The sequence below is a fragment of the Aquarana catesbeiana genome, linkage group LG06, assembly GCF_042186555.1.
Source record: "Aquarana catesbeiana isolate 2022-GZ linkage group LG06, ASM4218655v1, whole genome shotgun sequence".
Taxonomy (NCBI): domain Eukaryota; kingdom Metazoa; phylum Chordata; class Amphibia; order Anura; family Ranidae; genus Aquarana; species Aquarana catesbeiana.
The window spans coordinates 50,683,213-50,710,534 of record NC_133329.1 but is presented as its reverse complement, the minus strand read 5'-3'; the positions used below and the strand labels follow the sequence as shown (position 1 = coordinate 50,710,534).

Sequence of the window (27,322 nt, the reverse complement as noted above, 5' to 3'; positions counted from 1 at the left end):
CCATAATACTATGGTATGTCCAGCTTTATCATCTTAGTTACATTGTTCAAGAACATATGCTCAAGCAGAACAGAGAGAGGCTGAGAAAGAGACAGAGACTTAAAGATTAACTCTATCACAAACTAAGAAACAAAGAAGCTTAAAGGGTAACTCTATCACAGGTTGCGTAATTTACTATTATTTTCAAAACATTTTCAAGGGATCATGCGTAATAAGAGAATCTGATCTGTTGTAGACCTATTTTTCCTAAAAGCACATTCCTGTATTGCTTCTTATCTCACTGACAATTACTGTATATGGGACATATGTACATACTTTCGTATTTTAATTCTTTATTAATTCTCTTACTGAAGGTGCAGCTGTAAAACCTGGAGTTAAGATCAAGCTTCCACCATTTTCACCACTTGGTAAGTCCAAAAAAATGGTGGAAATAGACTGATAAAACACCAAAACTGATCTAGTGTTCAATACAAGCTATGAGATTCTATGTTAATCAGATCCTCTACCATGAGCCCCTGTATAAGGTAGGAAATGCTTCTGTTTTCTACCTTGATGAATAAGATCCCCTGGGTCTAGTCTATCGCATATAGTTTTACATAGGTTTATATAAATGGTGGGTAGAGAAGGTCAGGGCAGAGTAATTTATTTCTTCTCGTAAGTCATGTCCTTTGGTGGGTGTAATAGGAGTAGAGAGAAGGTCAGGAACAGATATTCTACCTCATTTTGGAGGTGTAGGTGGAAGTGTAATATCCTAGTGGTTGTGTGTTTAATAGGAGGGTTAAAAAGAAAGTCAGGAACAGAGTATATTCTGTTCAATATTTTTATTGAGGTATACATAAGAAAGACAGAAAAGTTTTTTTTAACAGTTACTTGGGATACCTTCACTTCGAACAGTAGCATGTATAAACTTATATGCCTAGGGGTAAACATCAAGGGTGAGATCCGTATAAAACCAATAAAACAAGCTAACCTAGAGAGCTGGAAAATGGGCCCTCGAACATTCTGTGACCATTGTGGGATGTGCCTCCAAACCATCCGTTCGCCCCTAATGGGATCAAGCTCTGACAGGATGGGGGCACATCTGTCAGGCAACAAATTGTCCTTGTCTGTAACTTGAGGTGTGTTACAGGAGGTACAGAGGTGGCGTGCTATTCGCAGCATTACCCTCATTCACGTAACATACTAGTCCTGAAAGAAAATTTTAAAGATCGTAACATTTGATGAATAGATATGAGTTTATCCTTAGCTATAATCTATAGATTAGGAGGTGAAAGGATATCCCATAAATATGGGCCATGTGGTTGAGAATAGATAAAGGAAAGTAGAGGGGTAAGAGGCCCAAGTGCGATCATGAAGTGGGTCAGAGTTTATCAAGAGTGCGTGGGTGGCAAGTGCCATTATATTGTGCCCGTACCTAGTAGATCAACTTGAAAAGGAAAACAAGAGGAAGGGAGAAGAAAAGGAGGGGGGAAAGTCTCCCACAACGGTAGTGCGGTCCGCGGTTAGTAAATGCACCTAGTAGATGGTGAGGTGGGTTAATTAACAAGGCAATAACAACAACTTATCAAAATCGGGGGTAAGCAGTGTTTGACCCAAGGTTGCCATATCTTATCAAATTTTTTCATTTTGTCACCTTCAATAGCTGTCATTTTGGCAAAGATAAGGGCTCTATTCATCCTGTGTTTTGGCTTCAGCCACAACCAAGGTTTGGGATTTCCATGCCTTGGCTATGGTTTGTTTGGCTGCAGTGGTAAGGTGGATGAGTTACCGTAATTGAGTCTGGGTAAGTTCAGCCGGTTTAGGGTTCAAAAGGGCTGTGGCTGGGTCAGGAAGAATATCAGTTTCCAAGGCTTTGGAGGCCATAGCAAATATTTTTTTCTAGAATCCTTGGGCTACCGGGCAGAGCCACCATATATGAATGTGGGTGCCTGATGCTGAGCAGCCTCAAAAGCAAGTTTCTGGATAGGATAGGACAAATTTTGAAATTCTCGCCAGTACTAGAGACCATCGTGCTATAACTTTGTAATTGGTTTCAAGTGCTAAGCAATTTAGGGAGGAGGATTTAGTGGCTAGCCACATACTGGACCATTCTGCGATCTCGAATGTGTGCTCCATGTCTTGTGCCCATTTAGTGGTGTAAGATGGTAGTGCTTCATTGGGGATTACATTAAGGTGTTGATATAGGAGTGAAATCAGTCCTCTGATGTGTGGGTTACTCTTACATATGCGTTCGAATTGTGACATTTAGTTTAGTGGTGAACCCATCCTGAGGAGGGGCATATAGAAATTCTTAGCTTGCAGGTAGCGAAAGAGTTCAGTTCTAAGGAGACCAAAAGATTTGCATAAAGTAGGAAATGTATGGATAGCATTATTAGAGACTAGTTAATGGAATCGAAATAGGTTTGCGGTAAACCAGGCTGTGAACGACATTGGGTATTCCCAAGCAGGGTAAAAGGCTGGATTTCTGAGGAAGGAAAGAAGGGGTTTGTGAGTAAGGTAGAGTTGATTTAGGGATACGGGGCTTAGCAGTACCCCATATGTAGGACATTACTCTGCGCTGCGTTAGATGTAGGAAATGTGACGGTACTGATATGGGGGGTACTCTGAATAGGTATAAGAATTTTGGTAATATCGATATATTCGTGGCATTAATCCGACCTAGCCAGGATAAGGGAAGAGAAGACCACTGTTTCATTAGGTTAGTGACTAAGTAGTTAGCTGCAAAAAGATCCATTAACAAGGTTGTGAGTTGTACTCCTAAATATGGGAGATGATGTGGTACCCAAGTAAATGCGCATTTTTTTTTGGGGGGTTGACATGGAGTCCTGAGATTTGGGCAAATTTATCCAATATGGCTAGCAGATTCGGGGTGGAAACATGCGGATGAGCTAAGAAGATGAGAATATCGTCTGCAAAGAGGCATAGTTTATGATGATGATGATGATGACCACCTAGTTCTATCCCTTTGACATCAGGGTCTGACCTAATCAATTGTGTTAAGGGCTCTATGAGTAAGGCAAAGAGCAATGGGACAGAAGACACCCTTGCCTCGTGCCTCTCCTAATATCTATCATCGCTGATTTGTAGCCAGCATACTTATGTATGCCCGCGGGTTATTGTACAGAGAGGAGACTCAGGTCAGAAAATGTTTCCCAAAACCCCATTTTTGGAGAATGTATTGCAGGTATGGCCAGATGACCGAGTCCAACACTTTCCTAATGTCCAGGGACAGGAGACAGGTCGGGATGAGTCTGGTCTTAGCTGCATAGGTGAGTAAGAGACCACATCTGATATTGTCGCCAGCTTGACGGGTTGGCATGAATCCTGTTTGGTCATGAAGAATCAGTCGGCCTATAATGGTATTCAATTGGGTCGCTAGAATCTTAGCTAGTAGTTTAATGTCAAGGTTTAGGAGAGAGATGGGATGGTAATTGGTCCAAGAGGAGGAATCTGATCTAGGTTTGGGAAGCATAGAGATTATGGAGGTCAGCGATTCAGTTCTAAATGAGTGTCCCGCTAGCAGAGAGTTGAAGGCTCTGGTTAAGATAGGTGACAGAATAGGCGCAAATTGTTTGAACTATGTCACCGAAAACCCATCAGGGCCCATTCTTTTATGAGGTTTCAGTGATTATATGGCATCCTTGACCTCCTATTCTGTTAGTGGTTTTTAATCTTATAGATGACTGCAGGTGGTGGATCGCCCTTAAACTGCGCGCCATAGGTGTGTCATGTTTGTTAGCCCTGAAGTAGGATATATGTTGGCGTTTACGGATAAGTTTGTCTGCCGAGTCAGTCAGGAATAGGTCAAAGTCTGACGGGCTTTATTTAGATGCGCATTGGTGGTGGCATTTGGGGTGGATTAAAAAGCTGCGTGGCTCGCATTTGAAGTTGGCCTCCAGTTGTTCGAACATGATTTTACGATCCCATTTAGGGCTGCTGCCTGTTGAATCAGTCTGCCATGAATGACAGCTTTGTGGGCTTCCCATAGCATCAGAGCGGAAATATCAGTATCATTAGTTGAGATATTCTGTGAGAGCTACCTCAATCTCTAAACGATGAGAGGGATGGGCTAGTGTGGTGGTGTTGATACACCAGGACGTATCATGCGACCTGGGTATCGGTGAGGCTATGGTGGTGTACACTGCACAGTGGTCAGTCCACGAGAAGGGAGTGATACTAGAAGAGACTATAGGTAGAGGTAGCGAAAAGGTCAAGAGCAGAGTATATACCACCTTTTATAGTGGTCATATTGGAGGTAATATCTAGACATGTGCAGAACGGAAACATTTGTTTATTTCAGATAGATTTGTTTTGTTACTAATTTCGTTTCATTTCAGAATTCGTTTAGTTTGGTTTCGGGATTCGTATAGTTTCATTTTGTTTTCATCAAATTTTTAGTTTAATTTTCATAAAATTTTGTTCCTTTTTTTAATTTTCTAACAAATTCCAAATTTTTGAAATGATTAGAATTCAGGTTGATCAAAAAAGGATTGACCAATTAGAATTCTGTGTGCAGAATAAATGGTTGTTAAGCAGCGGACTGGAAAGCCTGCCGCGGCGTCCTTAACAACTGATGACTCGACAGCTGTCAGCAGGAATTCCCACTGAGAGCTAAAGTGTAAACAAAACAATGCAGGCAATAGAAAAAAACAGCGTGGGTATCCCCCAAATCCATACCAGACCCTTATCCGAGTATGCAGCTCGGCAGGTCAGGAAAAAGGGGGGCGGGGGGTGGGCGAGCGCAGAACCCCCCCACCCCAAAGCACCTTGTCTCCATGTCGATGGACCTATCCCCACAACCCTGGGCTGTGGTTGTGGGGTCTGTGGGCAGGGGGCTTATCGGAATCTGGAAACCATAAAAGAAAAAAAATCCTTTAAATATAGTGCCTGTGGGGTCCCCTTAGTCTGCCTGTAAAATGGTGCATCTGTAGCAAATATAGAACATGCTGCAGCAAAAATGAAATTTCTAAAGAAAAAGGAAATGAGTCAAATCACGTTTAAATCGACTTGCATTTGCAATTGCTGGCCCGGCTATTAAAAAAAAAAAAGAAAGAAAAAAACGGCGTGGAGGCCCCCCAAAGTCCATACCAGACCCTTGTCCGAGCATGCAGCCTGGCAGGTCAGGAAAGTGGGGGTGACAAGCGAGTGCTCTTCCTTCCTGAAACATACCAGGCCACACACCCTTAACATGGGGGGGGTGATTTGGAGCGGGGGGGCGCTCAGTGGGGAAGCCTGCTGACAGCTGTTGAGTCATCAGTTGTTAAGGATGCCACGGCCGGCCCGCTGCTTAACAACCAGCTATTCTTCAAACAAATTTGGCGATCCTTTTTCTGAAAATTTGGAATCCTTTAGAAAACGAATAAACAAAACAAGTTTTAACGAGTTTCAACTAAATTTGTTATTATTCGTTACTATTTCATTTGGAGATTCGAATACATCCGAATCTCCAAATGACCCAAAAAATCATCAAAATTTATATTTAGACGGAAACAAATTTCACGTGTCTGGTAATATCCCAGTGGGAAGTTTAATTAGAAATGTAAAGAGAAGGTCAGGAGCAGAGAATTTGTTTACCTTTTTATGGAGGGTCACATTGGAGGGGATAATACCCTGGTGGGCAATTAAATACATTTAAAATAAAGAAAAGAGAAATCTGCACTAGTTGTGAAAAGAACACAGTATAGCAGCCAGCACAAAATCTTGACACCAGATATTTAAAAAAATATTGAAAAACAGTGCAGCGCTTGAAATTAAAAATAAGAAACAAATGTGCAAAAGAACTAAAATATATGTGAAAATGCAATCACTGATGTACAATATCACAAACATGTACCACATGCTTGCAACAAAACAATGTGTGTAAGATATCCTATAAGAAAAAAAAATGTTTCATTTAAGTGCAATTCCAGATATTATCTACTCAAAGTGAACTTGCTGCATAAAAATCATAAACAGAAAATAATAGCATGTGCTACAAGTTTATAGAAGGAAAAACAGTCCCAATTCCATGTGGATATACAAGATGCCAGCATAGTTTTCCTAAATTTCAGTGATAAGTGATGTTGGCTATATTCATGCAAGTGCGTCCCCCACACAGTGCTCAATGGGAGCGTACCAGATTGGCTTGACCCTCCAATTATAGAGTGGTTAAGGACAGCTTTGTATTGAAGATCCCTTTGGCTGCTGCAAAATCCAGGCATACCACGATAAGTGACTCCCTCTCTTTCCGATGTCAGTCCCAAACTTGCAATAAGTCCAGGCCAGACATGCAAGAAATATACATGCTTTCCATAGTGTAAATACCAAAAGTTACAGGGTGATCTATTAAAAATACACTTACAAGCTCCAATAGTTAAAACAGCACTGTATACAGAGATCTCCTGCAAATGCCAACATCTCAAATGGCTGCTGTCCGACACGCATTCCTGGTGATGTACGCGGTAGCTCCTCCCAACGCGTTTCGTCAGAGGTGACGCGATCAGGGGTTCAGAGGTACAGTAAGAATAGCATTATAAAGATTAGCAAATATAAGAACAGTCAATATGGATGTGTATGATGCTTGGGACTAGGCAAACCAGGCATGCTGATTGAGATATATAATGGTTACAGTAGTGGTTGGGTTGCAGAGTTTGGATAGCAAGTGTGGAAATCTTTCCTCCGTTGTCCTGAAAAAGAAATGAACAAGGTATCAAAGTAATAAGACCCACCTAAGGCCACCCAAGAAAAATGTATTCGGTGTGCAATTAAGTAGCCTGTATACTAAGAGGGAGGTTCTCCTCTCCAAAACAGTGAACAAAGGGTTAAGGGAGAAAGATGACAAAACTATTTTTTTTTTTTTTTATATATTTAATAATACAGCAAAGGAGCATTTTTTGGACAGACACTGGTCATTCCTGATACAGAGGATGACGTTTGTCGATCCAGTTCTATTTGATCTGAGGTACAAGATGCTAATCACACAGGAAGAGTTCCAGAATCTGATTAGCAAATCCTCCTCTAGAGAGAAGATGTGTGAACTCTTTGGCATAATCAGCTCCTGGGACCATAGGAAGAAAGACCTGTTATATGATGTTCTTTGGAAGTATAACGACCAGGAAATGTCTATACTGGAAAGCCAGTACCAAAGATGGTGGATTCCTGAATCAACGCAATCTGGAAGTAAGTCAGAGCTTTTCTATATTAAAAACCTTTGCTCATGCAAAATATGTTAAAAATATAACGGTAGAATAAGTGTAACATTTTTTAGTTACAAGTTGTGCTAGACATTCCTTAGAAAAAATATGTGAAGTGTTTTTTATTTTTTTATTTCCTGATTAAAATTACTAAAATGACTAATTTTCCTGTAACAATTATAGTCATTTTCTGCCCCAAGGGAACCTTTTGTGAACTGCTAACTGCATAAGAAATCAAAATGTCCTCTTTCATAATGCATACTTTTATAAAACCTTAAATAAAATACACTTCTCCACAAAAATTGTGGACAGATCGCAAACATTTAAAAAAATGTAGATGTGACTTAAAGGGTAAATCCACTTTGGTGGGAAAAAAATAGCAATTAAAAAAAAAACACATTATATAGCCTGTACAATGACTACACAAACCATATTGTAATTTAATGTTATTAAAAATGTCCTTTTCTTTTCATTCTGCAACTGCTGTAATTTTCTGTAAAATGAAATGCAATATGGCAACCTGGAGGTCTTCTGTACACAGACGGTGTACGGAACCCCCCTCCCCAGAAATGTCATTCCAAAGTCTGCACTAAAGATACAAGTCAGATTTTGGGCATCCTGTGCAACAAAAATATCATTTTTGGTGAGATACTCCCAAAGGGAAATCGCATCTGAGCCAATTAAGCCCCGGACCATTTTGCTGGCCAAAGACCAGAGCACTTTTTGCGATTCGGCACTGCGTCGCTTTAACTGACAATTGCACGGTTGTACGACGTGGCTCCCAAACAAAATTGACGTCCTTTCTTTCCAAGAAATAGATCTTTCTTTTGGTGGTATTTTATCACCTCCTGCAGTTTTTATTTTTTGCGCAATAAACAAAAAAATTGTGAAAATTTTGAAAACAACGCATTATTTTTTACTTCTTGCTATAATAAATATCCACAAAAAATATATAAAAAAAGTTTTCCTCAGTTTAGGCCGATACGTATTCTTCTACATATATTTGGTAAAAAAAATCGCAATAAGCGTTTATTGATTGGTTTGCGCAAAAGTTATAGCGTCTACAAAATAGGGGATAGTTTTATGGCATTTTTATTGATTTTTTTTTTTACTAGTAATGGCAGTGATCAGTGATTTTTATTGTGACTGCGACATTATGGCGGACACATCGGACAATTTTGACACATTTTTGGGACCATTGGCATTAATACAGCGATCAATGCTAAAAAATTGCATTGATTACTGTAAAAATGTGACTGGCAGTGAAGGGATTAACCTCTAGGTGGCGCTGTAGGGGTTAAGTGTGTCCTAGGGAGTGATTCTAACTGTGGGGGGGGGGGAGCTATATGTGACACATCACTGATCTCTGCTCCCGATTACAGGGATCTGTGATCGGTGTCCTGTCACTAGGCAGAACGGGGAGATGCTTGTTTACATCAGCATTTCCCCATTCTTCCTCACCGTGAGATGATCGCGGTTATCCCCGCGGACATCGGGTCCGCGGGACCCGCGATCACGGTCACGGAGCTCCCGGCGGGCGCGCAAGCCGCCCTCTTAAAGGGCAACGCACAGGTACGTTAATCTGCCTGTACGTGCATTTCTGCCGACGTATATCTGCGTGAGTCGGTCGGGAAGCGGTTAAGGGGTGCAGACCCTGACACTTTTTTCATTGGAACCCCGCAAGTACAGAAACTGACTGGTAATTGTAAAGTCACTCCCATTTACATTCACTTTGCACATGGACAGTCATACAGCTATTTTTTTTTTTATTTTTTTTTCAGAAAAACAAAATATAAGAATCTGCAACAAAGATTGCTAAAATCCTTGAATTTTACATAGATCACCCAGAGGGGTAGATTTTCAACAACCGTGGAGTTACTCCTTACAGGGAATCTGTGACCAGGCTATGGAGATTAAAGTAGACCAATAGAAACACAGATAACTAGTAATTGTGCTAGGGTCAGAGGTTATCTATCCTATCTATCTATCTATCCTATCTATCTATCTATCCTATCTATCTATCTATCTATCTATCTATCTATCTATCTATCTATCTATCTATCTATCTATCTATCTCCTGCCCCGTTCTTCTGTTATTAGCATGATATCTGACACATATAATAAATGCGGCCTGAGGACAGCGATCAATAGTGCTTTTAATGCAGATTTATATGGGCTAAAGTGATGGGAGAGAGTTTACAACCACTTTTAATTTAAAACATGTTTAGGTGTCAGCATCCCTCCCTCACCCTCCCTTTTACGTACCTGAGACCTCATTGAATCCAGCGCCAAACACGTCTGCGGATCTTTTCTCCCCTCACTTCTGGGTCTCGCTGGCTTTGCTGGGGCTCTGGGAGCCATTGGCTCCGAGTGCTGTCAATCAAAGCCAGTGACGAGGGAGCGGGGGGGGGCGGGACAGAGTCCCGCCGTCTGTGTCAATGGACGCAGCAGAGGGACTTGGGTGTGAGCACGCACGAGTGCCCCCATGGGAAGCGGCTTCCCATGGGGGCACTGGCTAGAGAGGAGGGGCCAGGAGCGTTGGCAGGTGACCCGAAAAGAGGAGGTTCCTGGCTGCTCTGTGTGATTCTATTGCAAAGAGTAGGTAAGTATAGACATGTTTATTATTTTATATATATATATATATATATATATATATATATATAAAAAAATACCTTTACAAACCCTTTAATTCCTCATCAGTAAACATTTTCTCATCTGTAAGATGTCAAAAGTTCAGACCAGAGTGCCAGAATGATGTGTGCATAAGCCATGATGAGTTAATATATCCTTGGCTGATCAATGCCTAAAGTAAATAAGGCCCAGGAACTGGAAGAAGACAGAGATAAGATGGCAGCAGTGGCAAAGGAACAGCAAAGAGGAAGGCAGACTTTACATTCCTGGAGAAGGGCACTCAAGAAACTCAGTGAACCCACAGCTGCACAGTTCCACTTTAAGTGTACCTGTCACTTTACTCGGCTTGCATAAAGCACAGGTCCACTTTAAGTTTTGAATAAACCTGACCAGACACTATTAGCAATGTTCCTGGAGATGCCAGGCAGCAAGATATCTGCCAGGACTCTGCACAATGATGGATAACCAACACCCTGGAAAATCTCGCATAATTAAAAGTGATTAGTTATTCCTATCTAGCATTTCAGAAGTGCCCAAAAGCCTCAAGTGATGCTCAAAATTGGAGGCATCCAATGAATGTCTAAATGTAATATGTGTTTTAGAATGTTGGTGAAATTTCACGATTCAAAACTTCTTTTTATTCTATTATCATCTCTGCTCTGATTGGCAAGTGGTCCATTCTGTTGGCATTGACACCGATCCAAAACCTTCAGCTTCCGGAAAATCACGGATCACAATACACAGAGTCAATGGTAAGTCTCTCATTCTAAGCATAGATTGTTACCATAATGGCATTCCTGCTGGTGTATAACCTACGTACCCAACATGGGGAGGTATTGGGTGCATGGCAAATTAACCTCCTTTATATTGGTATCCCTTTAAAGCAAATTTACTGGACAAGCTACTACTGTACATTAGACATACCTCCATACCACCATAAATGCAGCAAATCTTGCTGGCTAAACTGCATAAAAAACAGAATAAAGAATGTGCATGGATTTCCTGGAGTACACTGGACAGTCCTTATAATAGAAAAAATGGTAAAAATACTGTGCCAACCTCAAAAAAGAGCAGCCAACACAACAGTAAGACTTATTGTAAAATAGTATATGGAGCAAATGTGTAGCGCTAATGGTATATATAAAACACAGGAATACGTACAAAATGTGAATCTAGGGGATGCATACACTGTGAATATAATCACATATCACACAGTGAGAAGTGTGCATGTTAAAAAATTTAACCAAACCTGTGTGTGAGTGATGGGACTTACAAAAAATCGCAAAAAAATCTTATAGGTTTTTAAGCGATTAAAAAAATCGCACAACATCACACGAACTGGTAAATCACACAAAATCTAATATAACGGCTTCAATGCTAACAAATAATAAAAATGAAAACAATATATATAACATTGAAAATAAAAACACAAACAATATATCCAAGTGATCAAACTGAAAATAAATCTTGTAAATGTATACTAAAGTATATAATGTAAGGTGCAAATAGTGATCGAGAATATATCACTGAAGATGGTGAATCAAATGTGAACTCTTGATATTGCTGAAGAAAATCGCACCAAATCGCATAAAACAATAAAAATCGCAGCGATTAAATAGCGCAGAAATGTGTAAACTGAGTGAATAAAATCACAAACTGGGAAGTGGGTGCTTCAAAATAGGTAAGTGATAAGTATATATACTATATGGCTCTGGGGAAGCAGAGCAGTGTTACATATAGAATGTGTAGGAATTTTATGTAGAACGGCAGCTTACTGCATTTTTTAGTGCCACATCCAGTATTAAAGCTAAGAAGACAATCCCCTAGTGGTGGACTTTTAAGGTACATAAGTAAAATAATGTTTTAATACAATGAAATTATAATTTATTGAATGTATACTGTAAAAACATATTGGTCATGTAACAACACATAATATCCGGAATGCATATATAACATTTTAAACATCAATGTACATACAACAGTGTAAAATACTCTTGCACCCGACGCGTTTCGAAGTGTGCGTGTCTCCTTCCTCAGGGGTGGGTGTAAGCAAGAAAAATTTCTATTCTAGAAAAATATATTGAAAAAACCGGATAAACATCTATTGTGTCACACATATATACAATAATCCATAAAAATTTTTGCATTTTACACTTACATGTTTGTAATGAATTGCTGAATTAACATTCCATATAATCCTAATTAAAAACAATAAAAAGGTAGGTCTGCCAGATAGATTCTCGACTCCAAAAAAAGAAGGCTCTTAATGTAAGTGTTTTGAAGGACTCTTTATATCCATGCCCGATTAAAAAGGAGAATATTGAAAAAAATTGTATAGTAGTGATAAAAGAGAAAAAAGACTCTCTTGCCCTCCCCCCAAGCAAAAATAGAGAGAGGGCACAACAACAGGGTATATTCTGAGGATTCACTGGGGCCAAATGGCAAGTCCTGCATGGGAAAAAAGATATACGATAATACTGTTTTTTTTTTCTTTTTATTATAAATAAACAGTTCGTTTTTTTTATTGTTTTATAAAGGGCTAATAGATAAATGATAGTCTTGTATAGAGGCGTTGGATAGTACCTGAAAATAGCCGTTGAGGAACCAACGAATGGTGATTGTAATGTATAAGAAGCTGATCGTAGCTAAAAAATATAACAATGACATATTGATAAATCAATCAATTTGTTTTTAATGTTACACAAGAGTGTTACATAATATTGTATTTGTTTTTGTGTTATTTGTGACAATAAAGTAAATTCAATTAATTATTAAACTGTTTATATGTAATAGTAAGAAAAATAGTAATGGAAATTAATTAATTAATAATAATGTGATGGTATTAATATTGAATAGACCTATATTATCTCACTCGCATATTTGAGCAGCAGTCTTATATTGGGTAAATTACTTTGTTTTATTGAAAGAAAAGAAAAAGACTAGATACCTTTAGAAGTGAAGTTTAACAGGTATAGAATGTACCATTGCCAGAGGTAATGTGAGGTGCAGGAGGCTATAGCCCATTTAAATAAATAGAATAATGCCATACAGCAGTTTCTTACCTTCACACTCAAGAATTACTGAAGTTCTGACAGCTCAGACCGGCATCCAGCAGCACAATGCAGTGGATGTCGGACATACTTCTAGAGTACTAATATATACCCCTCCCTCTCCAATCAGCTGTCGCCACTAATTATAACAGCTGACAGTGTTGGAGAGAGAGGAGGCAGGGATCAGCCGTGGATGGCCCCCCGAGTTGGGTGCGCGCCGCCCTGTCCACGGCGCGCATGCGCGGGTACGCACGCACATCGGAACTAGGCCACGCCCACTCTACCCGCCGACACAGCAAGCTTCCCCAGTGGACTGCACATGCCCACTGGGGTCGCAAGATGGAGGTCAGTCATAGATGTATGACATGACTGGACCCTCACATAATGCTGCCACAGGTTGCATGGCCCGGGCGGCTTAGTGTGCCGGGCGAACCTCAGACCTGTTGGCATACTTAAAGAATGAATGAATAAGAGGTTTTATTGATAGACATAAGACCTACAGACATGACGAAATTCTAACAAAGAAAGAAAATAGATAAACTAGGGACCACAATAATTAAATTGAACTGTGTCCCTAAGTCACTAATATATTATACTGAGCAACAATCAATAATTTTGGAAACGAGAAACAATGGCAACAGATGTTCAATGGCATGACAGGATTATATAGCATATTTACTTCTACAGAATAGAATATGGCAAAAGACCGACATACATATGCAACACAAAGTTCAAAGGGAATATATACTTATTGCACCAAAGATTTTTTGGTATGTAGTATAATGCATAAGCATTATTTGTGATACACACGAAAAAGTGATTATTAAAAATAGAATATTATAATTTGACCTATATTGTCATCACCCCAAATAAATATGTGCACAATGTGCACAGATCCTGATTGCTTATTTAGCATATTTGTTGATGTAAACAGCAGAGTTTTTTTTTTAAATATTATTTTTCCATTCCTCCCGAGGAAAAACCCTCAAGGAATGGTTTGAACCAAATTGTTTTGTTTAAGTTGGTGTTGGTTGGGGTTGTGTGGCTTTTAATCTATGGATCCATCGTGCTTCCATCTGCAGGTAGACCTTGTTCCAGTCCCCTCCTCTGGGACATGGATGTATACGGTCCAAAATCAGGAACCTTATTTTGGGGAAATTGCCATTGTGTACTAGTGTGGTGTGTCGGCCAAGAGGGAGATCAGGGTCGCAAGTCTGCATGCTTCTCACATGCCTATACGCCCTTCTCCAAAATTCTAATTTCGTTTTACCAATGTAGAAACACATACAATCGCACAGAAGCATATATATTACCCCAAAAGTTCTCCAGTTAGCAAAATGCTTTGGGTAGAAGATCTGACCGTTGGGAAGAATAGGATTTTTCTGGGTGAGCATGAATTTGCAATAATTACATGTCCCACATACTAAAGTTTCTTTATATTAACAATGGGATTTATTTGCTTCTCCTCTAAATTCACTGCTGACAATCCTGTCCCTAAGGGATGTCGCTCGTTTGAAGGTAAACAGTGGTTTGGGTGGGAAAAATTGTCCCAATGATGGATCAAGTTGGAGCATATGCCAGTATTTATCTATAATAAAGTGATGATTCTAATAGCGTTGGTATCGTTTTTAGGTTTTTGGGAATATAGTAACTTTTCCCTTGATTGTAAGGAAGCCTGTTTAAAAGATCGCTTCAATGAAGCATGGGAATAACCTCAGAGCAGCAATCTTTCACGTAGCTTGTTTGCTTCTCTCTTATAAACGGTATCATCTGAGCAATTCCGTCTCACCCTGCGATATTGGCTATATGTAATAGAATCCATAAGAGGTTTGGGATGGAAGCTGGTGGCATGTAAGATTGCATTACCCATTGTGGGTTTCCTATAGAGTTTGCTTAAGAGGGCTCCTCCCTCTTCTCTATAGACCTCCACATCTAGGAATGTGACACATGATTTGTCAAAAGACATCGTGAAACTTAGGTTGAAATCATTCCTGTTCATCCTTAAGAGACACTGCTGGAGTATATCAGGAGGTCCTTCCCAGACGATGAACACATCATCAATGTACCGGTACCATTTGAGGATATGGTCCGTGTACATTGATAAGGCCTCATCACCCAGGAACATGGCCTCCCACTCCCCCAGGTACAGGTTGGCATACGATGGGGCACAACATGTCCCCATCGCAACCCCCTGCACCTGGAGGTAGTGGGAGCCGTTGAAAACAAATACGTTGTGTTCAAGAATAAACTCCAGCAGTAAAACAATGAATTCTCCATATATAGGATCCACATTATCAGCTTTTTGTATAATATGTTTAATAGCTGCTATGCCTTTCTCGTGAGTGATTGAGCTGTAGAGGGATTCAACGTCCACTGTCACTAATAGTGCATTCTCAGGGACCTGTAAGTTGTCAATGATTTGTAAAAAATTAAGCGTGTCCTTTACAAAGAAGGGTAAGGATATGACAAATGGTTTTAAAAATTCGTCCACCAGTTTACTGGCATTCTCACTGATCGCCCCTACACCCGAACTGATTGGTCTTCCGGGTGGATTTTTTGCATCCTTGTGGATTTTTGGAAGTGCATAAAATACAGGGGTTCGAGGAAAGTTGTTTCTGATAAACTCCCAAAGTTGTTTAGTTATTGTATGGTTGGAGTAAGCAGTGTCTATTAACAGATAGAATTCCTTATTATATTTTTTTATGATGTCAGCCGGGATCCGGCGATACCACTCTGAATTACTCAATATTCTGTTGCACATGTTAAGGTATTTATCATTATCGAGCAGAACAATATTTCCGCCTTTATCTGCGGCCTTGATGGTGATTTGATCGTTACTGGATCGTCTTTTTAATGCCAAACTTTCTCTTGCAGTTAGATTTGTAGGGTTTTTCGTATGGATTTTTAACTTTTCCAACTCATTGTTTACCAATTTGAGGAATGCCACTGCATTCGGATCAGTACTAGGCGCTGGACAGAGGTCTGATTTTTTTTTTCTTTAGTATGGATCTACTCATCTTGGGGATATCACCTGGTGTTTCAATTGATTTCAGGATTTGAGAAAGGTCAATGAGATCAGCTGGGTCACTCTCCTCAAGGAGAGAGACCAGCTGATCCACTGCTTGTCTTTCCTGTAGGGTATAGTCTGCAGGCAGTCCCTGCTTTTGATATAGTTTTTTCAAAATTAGTTTTCGTACAAAAAGTTGAAGATCTTTGTATATATCAAATTTATCTGCATCTTGGTTCGGGCAGAAATGTAAACCCTTCTTTAGGACAGCTATTTCATCATTGGATAGGTTATATGATGAGACATTGATTATATTAAAATTGGTCTCATTGTGTTCAGTGATGTGTACTTCGGGGACTAAAGTGCTATTTGTGTGTACGTGTTGAGGTTGGGCTGTGTGGGTTGGGCGCCCGCAAGGATCCTCTCTAAAAAAGACGAATTATTGAAAATTGTGTCAAATGAGTCAATTGTGGAAGTGTTGTATTGAGAGAGAGAGATTCTCTCATTTTAATCTGTTGTGCAGGGAGGTTGTCATCTGTCAAAGTGTGAGTGATGACCTGTGTGGTCTGAGGTTTTGTGATTGGAGCATGTGCTGGTGTGGTCGATTGAATTGATTTTTTAGGGATATCCAGGGTCAGTTTTTTGGCTTGTTGTCCCTCAGTGGGGTTACCATGATATAGGCGTTTAGTGCTTTGCCCTGTTTTAGGTTTGTGAGGGAACTGAGGGGGGAATTGGGGCGGATTGGGTGCATGGTTGGATGCCTGTTGTGAGAAAGTGGGTTGATGTTCCTGATTGTGGTTACCATTGTTCTGATTGTGTCTATTTTGGGTCCATTTATAAGCCTTGCCATCTTTAAATGTGTTCCTATCCCGGGTAAATTTCTGTCCTTTCTTCCAAAGTATATCCCTGTTAAATGCCTCTAAATACGTTTTTAGTCTATCCTCTTTATTTGTGATGGGTCTCTGGGTTTTAAGTTGCTGTAGCTTACCACAGAGATTAACAATATCTGTGTCCAAGATATTAGATCTTCTACTATATTCATCTATTAAAATTTCAATCAGGCCCTGTGAACAAGTTCATAGCACTTTTTCCCATTTATCTTTGAATTCCGAATCCAGACCATCCAGGGTGGGGAAGATCTGGACTCGCAATCCCAGAGGATTAATATCCTCCTTTATGTAGTCTCGGAAAGATCTAATATGCCAGAACAGCATAGATTTTTTTTTTCTCTAGAATTCTAGAGAGTCTGGAGAAGAGAGAGGAAATTTCTAAGTCTATGTGTTCTTTATCTCCAAATTCTTTTAAGTACCCCTCCATGAGGGATTCCCAGTCATTGCCCCTAAAAAACCTGCCATGTTATCTTTATATTGGATATTGAAATATCTCTATTTAAAAAACTTTTTACTACGATTAAATAGATATAATTTTAAACATATATGATTGTTGTATGCAGAGAGTTGCCGAACACGATGCAGGGAACGGTATCTACTACCAAATAATTGAAGGAATTTTTTGTAGAACGGCAGCTTACTGCGTTTTTTGGTGCCACATCCAGTATTAAAGCTAAGAAAAAGACAATCCCCTAGTGGTGGACTTTTAAGGCACATAACAAGTAAAATAGTGTTTTAATACAAATATAATTTATTGAATGTATACTGTAAAAACATATTGGTCATGTAACATACAATATCCGGAATGCATATATAACATTTTAGCATCAATGTACATACAATAGTGTAAAATACTCTTGCACCCGAAGCGTTTCGGAGTGTGTGTATCTCCTTCCTCAGGGGTGGGTGTAAGCAAGAGAAATTTCTATTCTAGAAAAATATATTGAAAAAACAGGATAAACATCTATTGTCACACATATATATACAATAATCCATAAACAATTTTTTCACATTTTACACTTACATGTTTGTAATGAATTGCTGAATTACCATTCCGTATAATCCTAATTAAAAACAATAGAAAGGTAGGTCTGCCAGATTCTCAACTCCAAAAAAAAGAAGGCTCTTAATGCCTGATCAAAAACGAGAATATTCAAAAAAATTGTATAGTAGTGATAAAAGAGAGAAAAGACTCTCTCCCCCCCCCCCAAGAAAAAATAGAGAGGGGGCACAACAGGGTATATTCTGAGGATTCACTGGGGCCAAATGGCAAGTCCTGCAAGGGAAAAAAAGATATAAGATAATACTGTGTTTTTCTTCTTTTTATTATAAATAAAAAGTTTTATTATTCTATTTTTAATAATCACTTTTTCGTACGTATCACAAATAATGCTTATGCATTATACTATATACCAAAAAATCTTTTTTTTTTTTCTTTTTTTTTTTTTTATGGCCACTTCAGTTACCTTGATCCAGAGACATCTTTCAGATTGATGGTCATATTTGTCTCTTGCCGAGTCACATCATTGTGGCCTTTCAGACTTTTCTCTTGATTTATACGTTCAATATATAAGTGATTACAATTGTACAAAAGTGTAACATAAAAAAAAGCACCCGCTGTATACATCCCGGCCAGCCGGCCACACAATCTCTTACTATTTCAATACATGGCTGTATTTTATTGCTTTTTAATCTAGTAAGCCCCCCACCCCCACCCCCCGGTGACCCACCCTAATTATTCCGAGGCACACCTTATATCAAGCTATTGTTCTTTTCCTTATTCTCTCTTGGCTTCAAATCTCTAGGCTATGCCTAGTACAGCATCTCTGCCCTGATAGAAAGACAATTGCCCTCGGCACTAAAGTAACACTGGTAAGGAGCATATACCAAAAAATCTTTGATGCAATATGTATATATTCCCTTTGAACTTTGTGTTGCATATGTATGTCGGTCTTTTGCCATATTCTATTCTGTAGAAGTAAATATGCTACATAATCCTGTCATGCCATTGAACATCTGTTGCCAATTTTTTCTCGTTTCCAAAATTATTGATTGTTGCTCAGTATAACATATTAGTGATTTAGGGACACAGTTCAATTTAATTATTGTGGTCCCTAGTTTATCTATTTTCTTTCTTTGCTAGAATTTCGTCATGTCTGTAGGCTTATATCATTCAATAGAACCTCTTATTCATTCATTCTTTAAGTATGCCAACAGGTCTGAGGTTCGCCTGGCACACTAAGCCGCCCGGGCCATGCAACCCGTGGCGGCATTATGAGAGGGTACAGTCATTTCATACATCTATGACTGACCTCCATCTTGCGACCCCCAGTGGGCATGTGCAGTCCACTGGGGAAGTTTGCTGTGTCGGCGGGTGGAGTGGGCGTGGCCTCGTTCCGATGTGCGTGCATACCCGCGCATGCGCGCACCCTACTCGGGGGGCCATCCACGGCTGATCCCTGCTTCCTCTCTCTCCAAAACTGTCAGCTGTTATAATTAGTGGCGACAGCTGATTGGAGAGGGAGGGGTATATATTAGTACTCTAGAAGTATGTCCGACATCCACTGCATTGTGTAGCTGGATGCCGGTCTGAGCTGTCAGAACTTCAGTAATTCTTGAGTGTGAAGGTAAGAAACTGCTGTATGGCATTATTCTATTTATTTAAATGGGCTATAGCCTCCTGCACCTCACATTACCTCTGGCAATGGTACATTCTATACCTGTTAAACTTCACTTCTAAAGGTATCTAGTCTTTTTCTTTTCTTTCAATAAAACAAAGTAATTTACCCAATATAAGACTGCTGCTCAAATATGGGAGTGAGATAATATAGGTCTTTTCAATATTAATACCATCACATTTTATTTCCATTACTATTTTTCTTACTATTACATATAAACAGTTTAATAATTAAATGAATTTACTTTAATGTCACAAATAAAACAAAAACAAATACAATATTATGTAACACTCTTGTGTAACATTAAAAACAAATTGATTTTTAATTAGGATTATACGGAATGTTAATTCAGCAATTCATTACAAACATGTAAGTGTAAAATGAGAAAATTGTTTATGGATTATTATATATGTGTGACACAATAGATGTTTATCCTGTTTGTTTTTTCAATATATTTTTCTGGAATAGAAATTTCTCTTGCTTACACCCATCCCTGAGGAAGGTGAAGCGCGTCGGGTGCAAGAGTATTTTACACTGTTGTATGTACATTGATGCTAAAATGTTATACCGTATATACTCGAGTATAAGTCGTTCCGAGTATAAGTCGAGGCCCTAATTTACCACAAAAAAATGGGAAAAACTTATTGACCCGAGTATAAGACGAGGGTGAGAAATGCACAGCTACTGTAAGTGGAAAAAAGGGTCAACAATGCCCATTTGCAGCCTCACTGTGCCCATTTGCATGCCTCACTGTGCCCATTTGCAGCCATAGGTCCCCTGAACTTCAAACTCGGTAGTTAAGGGTTCCTAGATGCCCCCTAGCTGCAGCCAAAATTTGGGGTCTCTGAACCCAAAGGGTCCCGAACTGACATTGCTGCAGATGGACACAGTTGACCAAATTTGGGGCCCCGTATCTCGGGGCCACTTAGTGCTAAGAACCCTAAATTTGGTGTGCAAACCCAGTGGAACTAGCACCCTAACATTTCCAAAGCTAGGGTTTCTAGTACCAAGTGGCCCCAAGATACAGGGCCCCAAAGATCAGTTCAGAAAATGTCAAGCACTTTTCTGCAGCAGAGAATGACATTTTCTGAACTGGATTTGGGGCCCCGTATCTCGGGGCCACTTGGTGGTAGGAACCCCAGCTTTGGATACATTATGGTACCAGTTCCACTGGGTTTGCACACCAAATTTGGGGTTCCTAGCACCAAGTGGCCCTGAGATATGGGGCCCCAAGTTCAGTTCAGAAAATGTCAAGCACTTTTCTGCAGCAGAGAATGACATTTTCTGAACCGATTTTGGGGCCCCCGTATCTCGGGGTTACTTAGTGCTAGGGACTTCATCGTTGGATATGTTGTGGTACCAGTTCCACTGGGTTTGCACTCAAAATTTGGGGTTCCTAGCACCAAGTGGCCCAGAGATACGGGGCCCCAAATTCGGTTCGGAAAAAGATTTTTTTTGCTGCAGAAAAACTTGACTCGAGTATAAGTCGAGGGGGGCACTTTCAGCACAAAAAAAGTGCTGAAAAATTTGAATTATACTCGAGTACATACGGTATATGCATTCCGGATATTATGTGTTACATGACCAATGTGTTACAGTATACATTCAATAAATTATATTTGTATTAAAACACTATTTTACTTCTTATGTGCCTTTAAAAGTCTACCACTAGGGGATTGTCCTTTTCTTAGCATATAGAAAGTGTGAAGCGATTCTGGGATTCAGTCGATCAAAAAGGGAAAAGATTATACACCCCTTCCTTGGAATCCATCCCGATTTCACCGTGCACCGCTTCATGTCTGATTGATCCACCGCTACTGGCGAGTGGGTCCACCATTTAGGGTAAGAGTACCCCATCCCCCTTATCCCCAGAAGGTGGAGGCACTACCCTGGGTGTTATTATAAGCGATGATTGTGTGTACATTGCACAGAAGATAAGAGGAAAATATCTAGCTGGTCCTATGTTACCTTGCATGCACGCCACAGGAGTTTTATGGACTCAGTCAATTGTCTTTATTAAGTTGTGATATATTCATGCTATAGATATTCTTCACAGTGAAATACATGAGATATTGACATTTACTATATTTGTGTTTTGAGATATCATAACATATTATCAATAGTAATATCTACATTTTATATTATATATTTGAGTTGATTCTCACAGTACTTTTATCTAGTTCACACATTCTATATGTAACACTGCTCTGCTTCCCCAGAGCCAGATAGTATATATACTTATCACTCACCTATTTTGAAGCACCCACTTCCCAGTTTGTGATTTTATTCACTCATTTTACATATTTCTGCACGATTTCTTAATCGCTGCGATTTTTATTGTTTTAGGCGATTTGCTGCAGCAATATCAAGAGTTCACATCACTTGATTCACCATCTTCAGTGATATATTCTCGATCACTATTTGCACCTTACATTATATACTTTAGTATATATTTACAAGATTTATTTTCAGTTTTATCACTTGGATATATTTTCAATGTTTTATATATATATATATATATATATATATATATATATATATATATATATATATAATTTTTTTTTTCATTTTTATTATTTGTTAGCATTGAAGCCGTTACGTTAGATTTAGTGTGATTTACCAGTTCGTGTGATGTTGTGCGATTTTTTTTTTTTTTTTTTTTGTAAGTCACATCACTCACACACAGGTTTGCTTACATTTTTTAACATATACACTTCTCACTGTGTGATATGTGATTATATTCACAGTGTACAGTATGCATCCCCTAGATTCACATTTTGGATGTATTCCTGTGTTTTATATATACCATTAGCGCTACACATTTTGCTCCATACAGTACTTATAATATAATTATTTTTGAAGCCAGGGATGATTGGTGATCCCAAACCCATAGATTTACAGTGATTACTGGCAAGTTGCTTTGATTAGAGGTTCACCAGAAGACCTGTTCACTCCACCCAGGAAACATGGCTCTGTGACTGGCAGCACAACTGCCATCCTCATGAAGACCATCTGGGTCCAGTGGGCAGTCTACATTTATGCCGTAATAACACAGTACACAATAAAAATGTAGTAATAGGTGCACATCACATCATGATATGCAAATACTTCTTAGGACAATGATGTTACAGAAGGTAGAGCTGTTCACCCCATAAGCCCTTGTGTCCAAAAAATGTGGGATCCCCATCGGATGTTTACAGAGACCAGAAGCCGTTGATGGGGGCTAGTGGAACAGGGGCTTGTACTAGTAAAACAGCATCCTATAGAGATGTGAGGGATGCTGTGTACTCTACCTTATACCAAAAGTGACCTACAGAACTTGGAGAACCAATGGACCTCTCTACTAGCTCACTATAAACTAATCACACTGAGATCATCGCTGCAAAATCATCAGCTTGGGATTTTCTGCTATTTACTCTATTTACTTATAACTTTGTTTTAAATTAAAATAAAAGCATTAACAATAGTTTGAAGATCTAATAAAAAAGATGATGCGGGTGCTGAAGTGCTTATAAAAATTATACAAAAAAGTATAAGAATTATAATTGCTGTATTTATTTATTTTTCTTTGTTAATGACTATGTACTCTTAATTGCTAAAACTAATACCTAATTTTAGATGATAAGATTATTCATATCATTATTAGTTGAATTTCCAGTCATGGAAGACATTGGAGTCCTCTCACCTCATATGGAGTGCCATCTGTGTGGAAAGGTGAGCTAAAATAATCCGTCCATTCTAGTAAGAGAAGAGCAAAAGTGTCATTCAAAATCCCAAAAATGATCTATCTACAGTGGGTATAGGAAATGAATCACAATAATTAAATTTTAGTCTCATCTGACCAGAGCATCATTTTCCATGTGGCCTCAGAATCTTCAAGGTGCGTTTTTGGCAAAGCTTAGTTGACTAAAATTGAATTATTTGGCCTCAACACCAAACGATATGTCTGATGGAAATCCAATACAGCTCACCATCCAAATAACATCATTCCTACAGTATAGTATGGAGGGGGTAATATCCTGTTATAGGGGTATTTCCCCGCAACAGGGACTGGAGCAAAAAATTGGACGGGGCAAAGTACCGTTAAATTCTTGAGGAAAATCTGCTGCCCTCTGCCAGAAAGTTGTCAGTGGGAAGAAGGTTTACCTTCCAACATGACAGACAATGATCCAAAGTCCACAGCAACAATGACCACACAGTGGTTGAAGGAGAAGGTGGTGAATGTCCTTGCATGGCCCAGTGAGAGGCCAGACTTAAACACCATTGAAAATCTGTGGAATAACTTGAAGACTGCAGTTCACAGTCACCATCAAATTTGTCTAAACTTGAGCAGTTCTGCAACGGGCAACTTTTACAAAGTCTAGATGTACAAAGTTAGTAGAGACATATCCCAACAGACCAAAGGCTGGAATTAAAGCAAAAGGTGGTCCAACAAAACACTGGCACAAGGGGGTGATCCTTTTTGCAACTCAGTGATTCTGCTTTTGAATGTTTTATTTTTTTTCTGACATGTTGGTGTTATAGCTTTCACTTGGATGTTATAAGTTGCACTGAGTAAATACAGCTGGACACAACAAACAAAAAAACAGCTTATGACTTAATTACAGTCTGCAAAGCAACAAAATGTGATTATTTTACAAGGAGGGGGGTGATTCTTTTGTATACCCACTGTATCTATCTACAGTATTTGTCTATTTTCCTAACTATAGTATCTATCTACCTTCATATGTATAGTTTATATATCTACCTATCTATATTATCTACCTATCTATAGTACCTATCTGTCTTTTTCATATATGAATTTATTTATTGTTCATCGTGGCTCTAGTTCCAGGATTCTGGTGCTGTACTGACTCCAGATGTTTTTGGAAATATATTCAGGTAAGGCAACAATACCCGCATCTCCTCCCTACAAGTGGGTCCCCAGAGTGTGTATTGCTTTACACTTTGTTTGTGTTCCAGTTATGGATTTAATCCTAATATGTTGACAATCTCCTCTAGGTGAATTGTGTTCATGGGGAAGATTTGTGAACATTTTTCTTTCATACTTACTTTTTTTTCCTGTAAAACCTTAGTTGGTCTTTTGTCAATCTGACTGCTGTGTGGAAGGGTCTGACTCTATTATCACCACCAATGTCAGACCCCTTTCAGACGTTCGCAGTAAATCGCTGCTCATTTTAGCGGTGCTTTACCGCTGTTTAAGAGTCGCTTTTTGGCTGCTAGCCGGGCGTTTTTAACCCCAAAGAAGGGGTTAAAATGCCTGTGTTTTGCGGTGCTTCTGAAGCGCTGCCCATTCATTCCAATGGGCAGGGCGTTTTGGGAGCGCTAAATACAGCGCTCTCAAACTGCCAAAGATGCTCCTTGCAGGACTTTTCATGGTGTCCCGCAATTGCACCGCCCGAGTGTGAAAAGTCACACTTGAATGGGTAAGCGGTTAGCAGGTGCTTAGCAGAGGTTATTACCAGTGCTAAAATGACTGAAAACTGTCCCAGTGTGAAAGGAGTCTTAGTGCTGTACCAGGGAAACCTACTGTGCTTGGATTCCTTTATTTTTGGGCAAGCTTTAGAACATGGGGGTTGCTTTATTAACACTGGACAGTGCAAACCATAGAAACCAATCAGCTCCCAGGGTTTTTGTCAAAGCTTAATTGAACAAGCTGAATTTGGAAGCTGATTGGCTATCATGCAGAGCTGCACCAGATTTTACCCTCTCCACCTTTATTTTTTCCAATTTAGGAAATCATAGAGCCTAGATATTTATGTGAAACAGTATTTTTTAATCATAGAGAACAACACATGAATGTGAGTGATATGTATTTGCTGCCACCCCAAACGGGTTATAATATGGAAAAGTCTCCTCCAACAGGGTTTTTCCGCAGCAGAAATCAGAATATTAAATGGTTTAAAAAGTTTTTATTGGAAATAGTAAACTGTGGTCGTGAACACACATAAACACTTAAAATATGAGCTCCGGTCAGAGATATGCGTGAATATTCAATTTTACAGTATTACAATCATGCAACAATATTTTATCAGTATTTAAAATGAAAATTCCCAACGCGTTTCAACATGCATGGTCAAAGTCTTCCTCCAAAGTCTTCCTCAGGGGATTTATTTGCTATCAAAAGACATATGTACAATCATTATTTATATATTAACAATATAAACTTTAACAATGCAAGATCCCTCCTACGCACAGAAGTGGAGCAAAATAAAAAGACAACATATTTACCAATAAAGGATGCACACGGAAAATTCTCCTGGCTGGAGTTCCCTTAAAAGACAGTCAGACGATCCCGTACCCTCATGCAGTGCCCGCTTAATAACATTAAATTATGTATATGTATATATATAATTTGTGTGTTTGTGTATACGTATGTGTGTGTGTGTGTATATGTATGTGTGTGTGTGTGTGTGTGTGTGTGTATATATATATATATATATATATATATATATATATATATATATATATGTATGTATGTATGTGTGTGCATATTATTGAATGTTTTTCATGAAAGTATTCAACAGTAAATTTTACCTTAAAATTGTCTTAGTAATATGAATTGTGCTGTGATTTTTAGGTTAGAGATGAAATCTGCTGGCCTCTTCTGTTGCCAGAAGACGGGAATTAAATTCCAGGTCACCGGTCCTGTGGTTATTGTCTATTCTCCGGAATCCTGGAGTGATTATTTTGAAGAAATACCTGGAAGTAAACATGAGATTATTGGTCCTCTGTTTAAGATAAAAATCCATGAGCAGTCAATGGCCAATGTGGTATCAGCAGTGTACTTGCCACATTACTTATGCCTAAGAAGTAAGTTAGGTGTTTTTAATCTCCAACTCAATTAACAAAATAATAATAATAACAATAATATTAATTGTAATTTGCATGTACAGTACTAGATTTCAGAATTTCTCTTTAAAGGGCATCTTTCTTATTCTGGAGTACATTATTCGAATTGGACACATGGGGGTTGATTTACTAAAGGCATATAGGCTGTGCAGTTTCTCCAGAACTTGGTAAATGAAGTAAAGCTTCACTTTGTAGAGAATACCAATGGTGTGCAAGGAAAATTAAAAAAGCAGCATTTTTGCTTGCACATGATTGGATAATGGAAGTCGATGGAGCTTTTGCTTATTTACTAAGCTCTGGAGCAACTGCTTTTGCAGAGCACAGTCTGTTTGCCTTTAGTAAATCAACCCTATAGTTGTAATACTTTGGGGGTTATTTACTAAAGGAAAATCCACTTTGCACTGCAAGTGCGCTTGAAAGTGCATTGAAAGTGCACTTTGAAGTAAAGTCGCTGTAGATCCGAGGGGGACATGCAAGGAAAATAAAAAACAGCATTTTAGCTTGCACATGATTGGATGATAAAATCAGTAGAGCTTCCACTCATTCCAGATCTACCCCTTAGATTTAGAGCGACTGCACTTCCAAGTGCACTTGCAGTGCAAAGTGGATTTGCCTTTTGTAAATAACCCTGTATATCCTCTATATACACAAGTAAAAAGTGTCAACACATAGGGGGTTATTTATGAAAAGGCAAATCCACTTTGCACTACAAGTGCACTGAAAGTGCAATTGGAAGTTCAGTTGCTGTAGATATAAGGGGGACATGCAAGGAATATAAAAAAACAGCATTTTAGCTTGCACATGATTGGATGATAGAAGTCAGCAGAGCTTCCCCTCATTTCAGATCTTCCCCTCAGATCCACAGCGACTGCACTTCCAAGTGCAAAGTGGATTTGCCTTTCGTAAATAACCCCCTTTATCTCATATGATCCCAAGTTGTGTCTTGCTGAAAACGTTCCCAGCGGGCTTGTACAAATCTCGCCTTCACCTGAGTATCTGGTAAAGCACGGTCACCCATCAGACTCTCCCAGCTCCCAAGTGA

General features: G+C 39.1%; 1 protein-coding gene across 1 annotated transcript in view; it reads left to right on the top strand.

Annotated features, from left to right (window-relative positions):
* The window catches only part of LOC141148392 (uncharacterized), a 75,914-nt gene that overhangs the window by 34,809 nt on the left and 13,783 nt on the right, over positions 1 to 27,322 (top strand). Inside the window, exons 8-13 of the mRNA XM_073635852.1 lie at positions 354 to 407; positions 6,859 to 7,158; positions 10,475 to 10,555; positions 23,075 to 23,142; positions 24,257 to 24,309; positions 26,009 to 26,241. Of these exons, the coding sequence (XP_073491953.1) occupies positions 354 to 407; positions 6,859 to 7,158; positions 10,475 to 10,555; positions 23,075 to 23,142; positions 24,257 to 24,309; positions 26,009 to 26,241 (789 nt within the window). The remainder of the gene's footprint in view (positions 1 to 353; positions 408 to 6,858; positions 7,159 to 10,474; positions 10,556 to 23,074; positions 23,143 to 24,256; positions 24,310 to 26,008; positions 26,242 to 27,322) is intronic.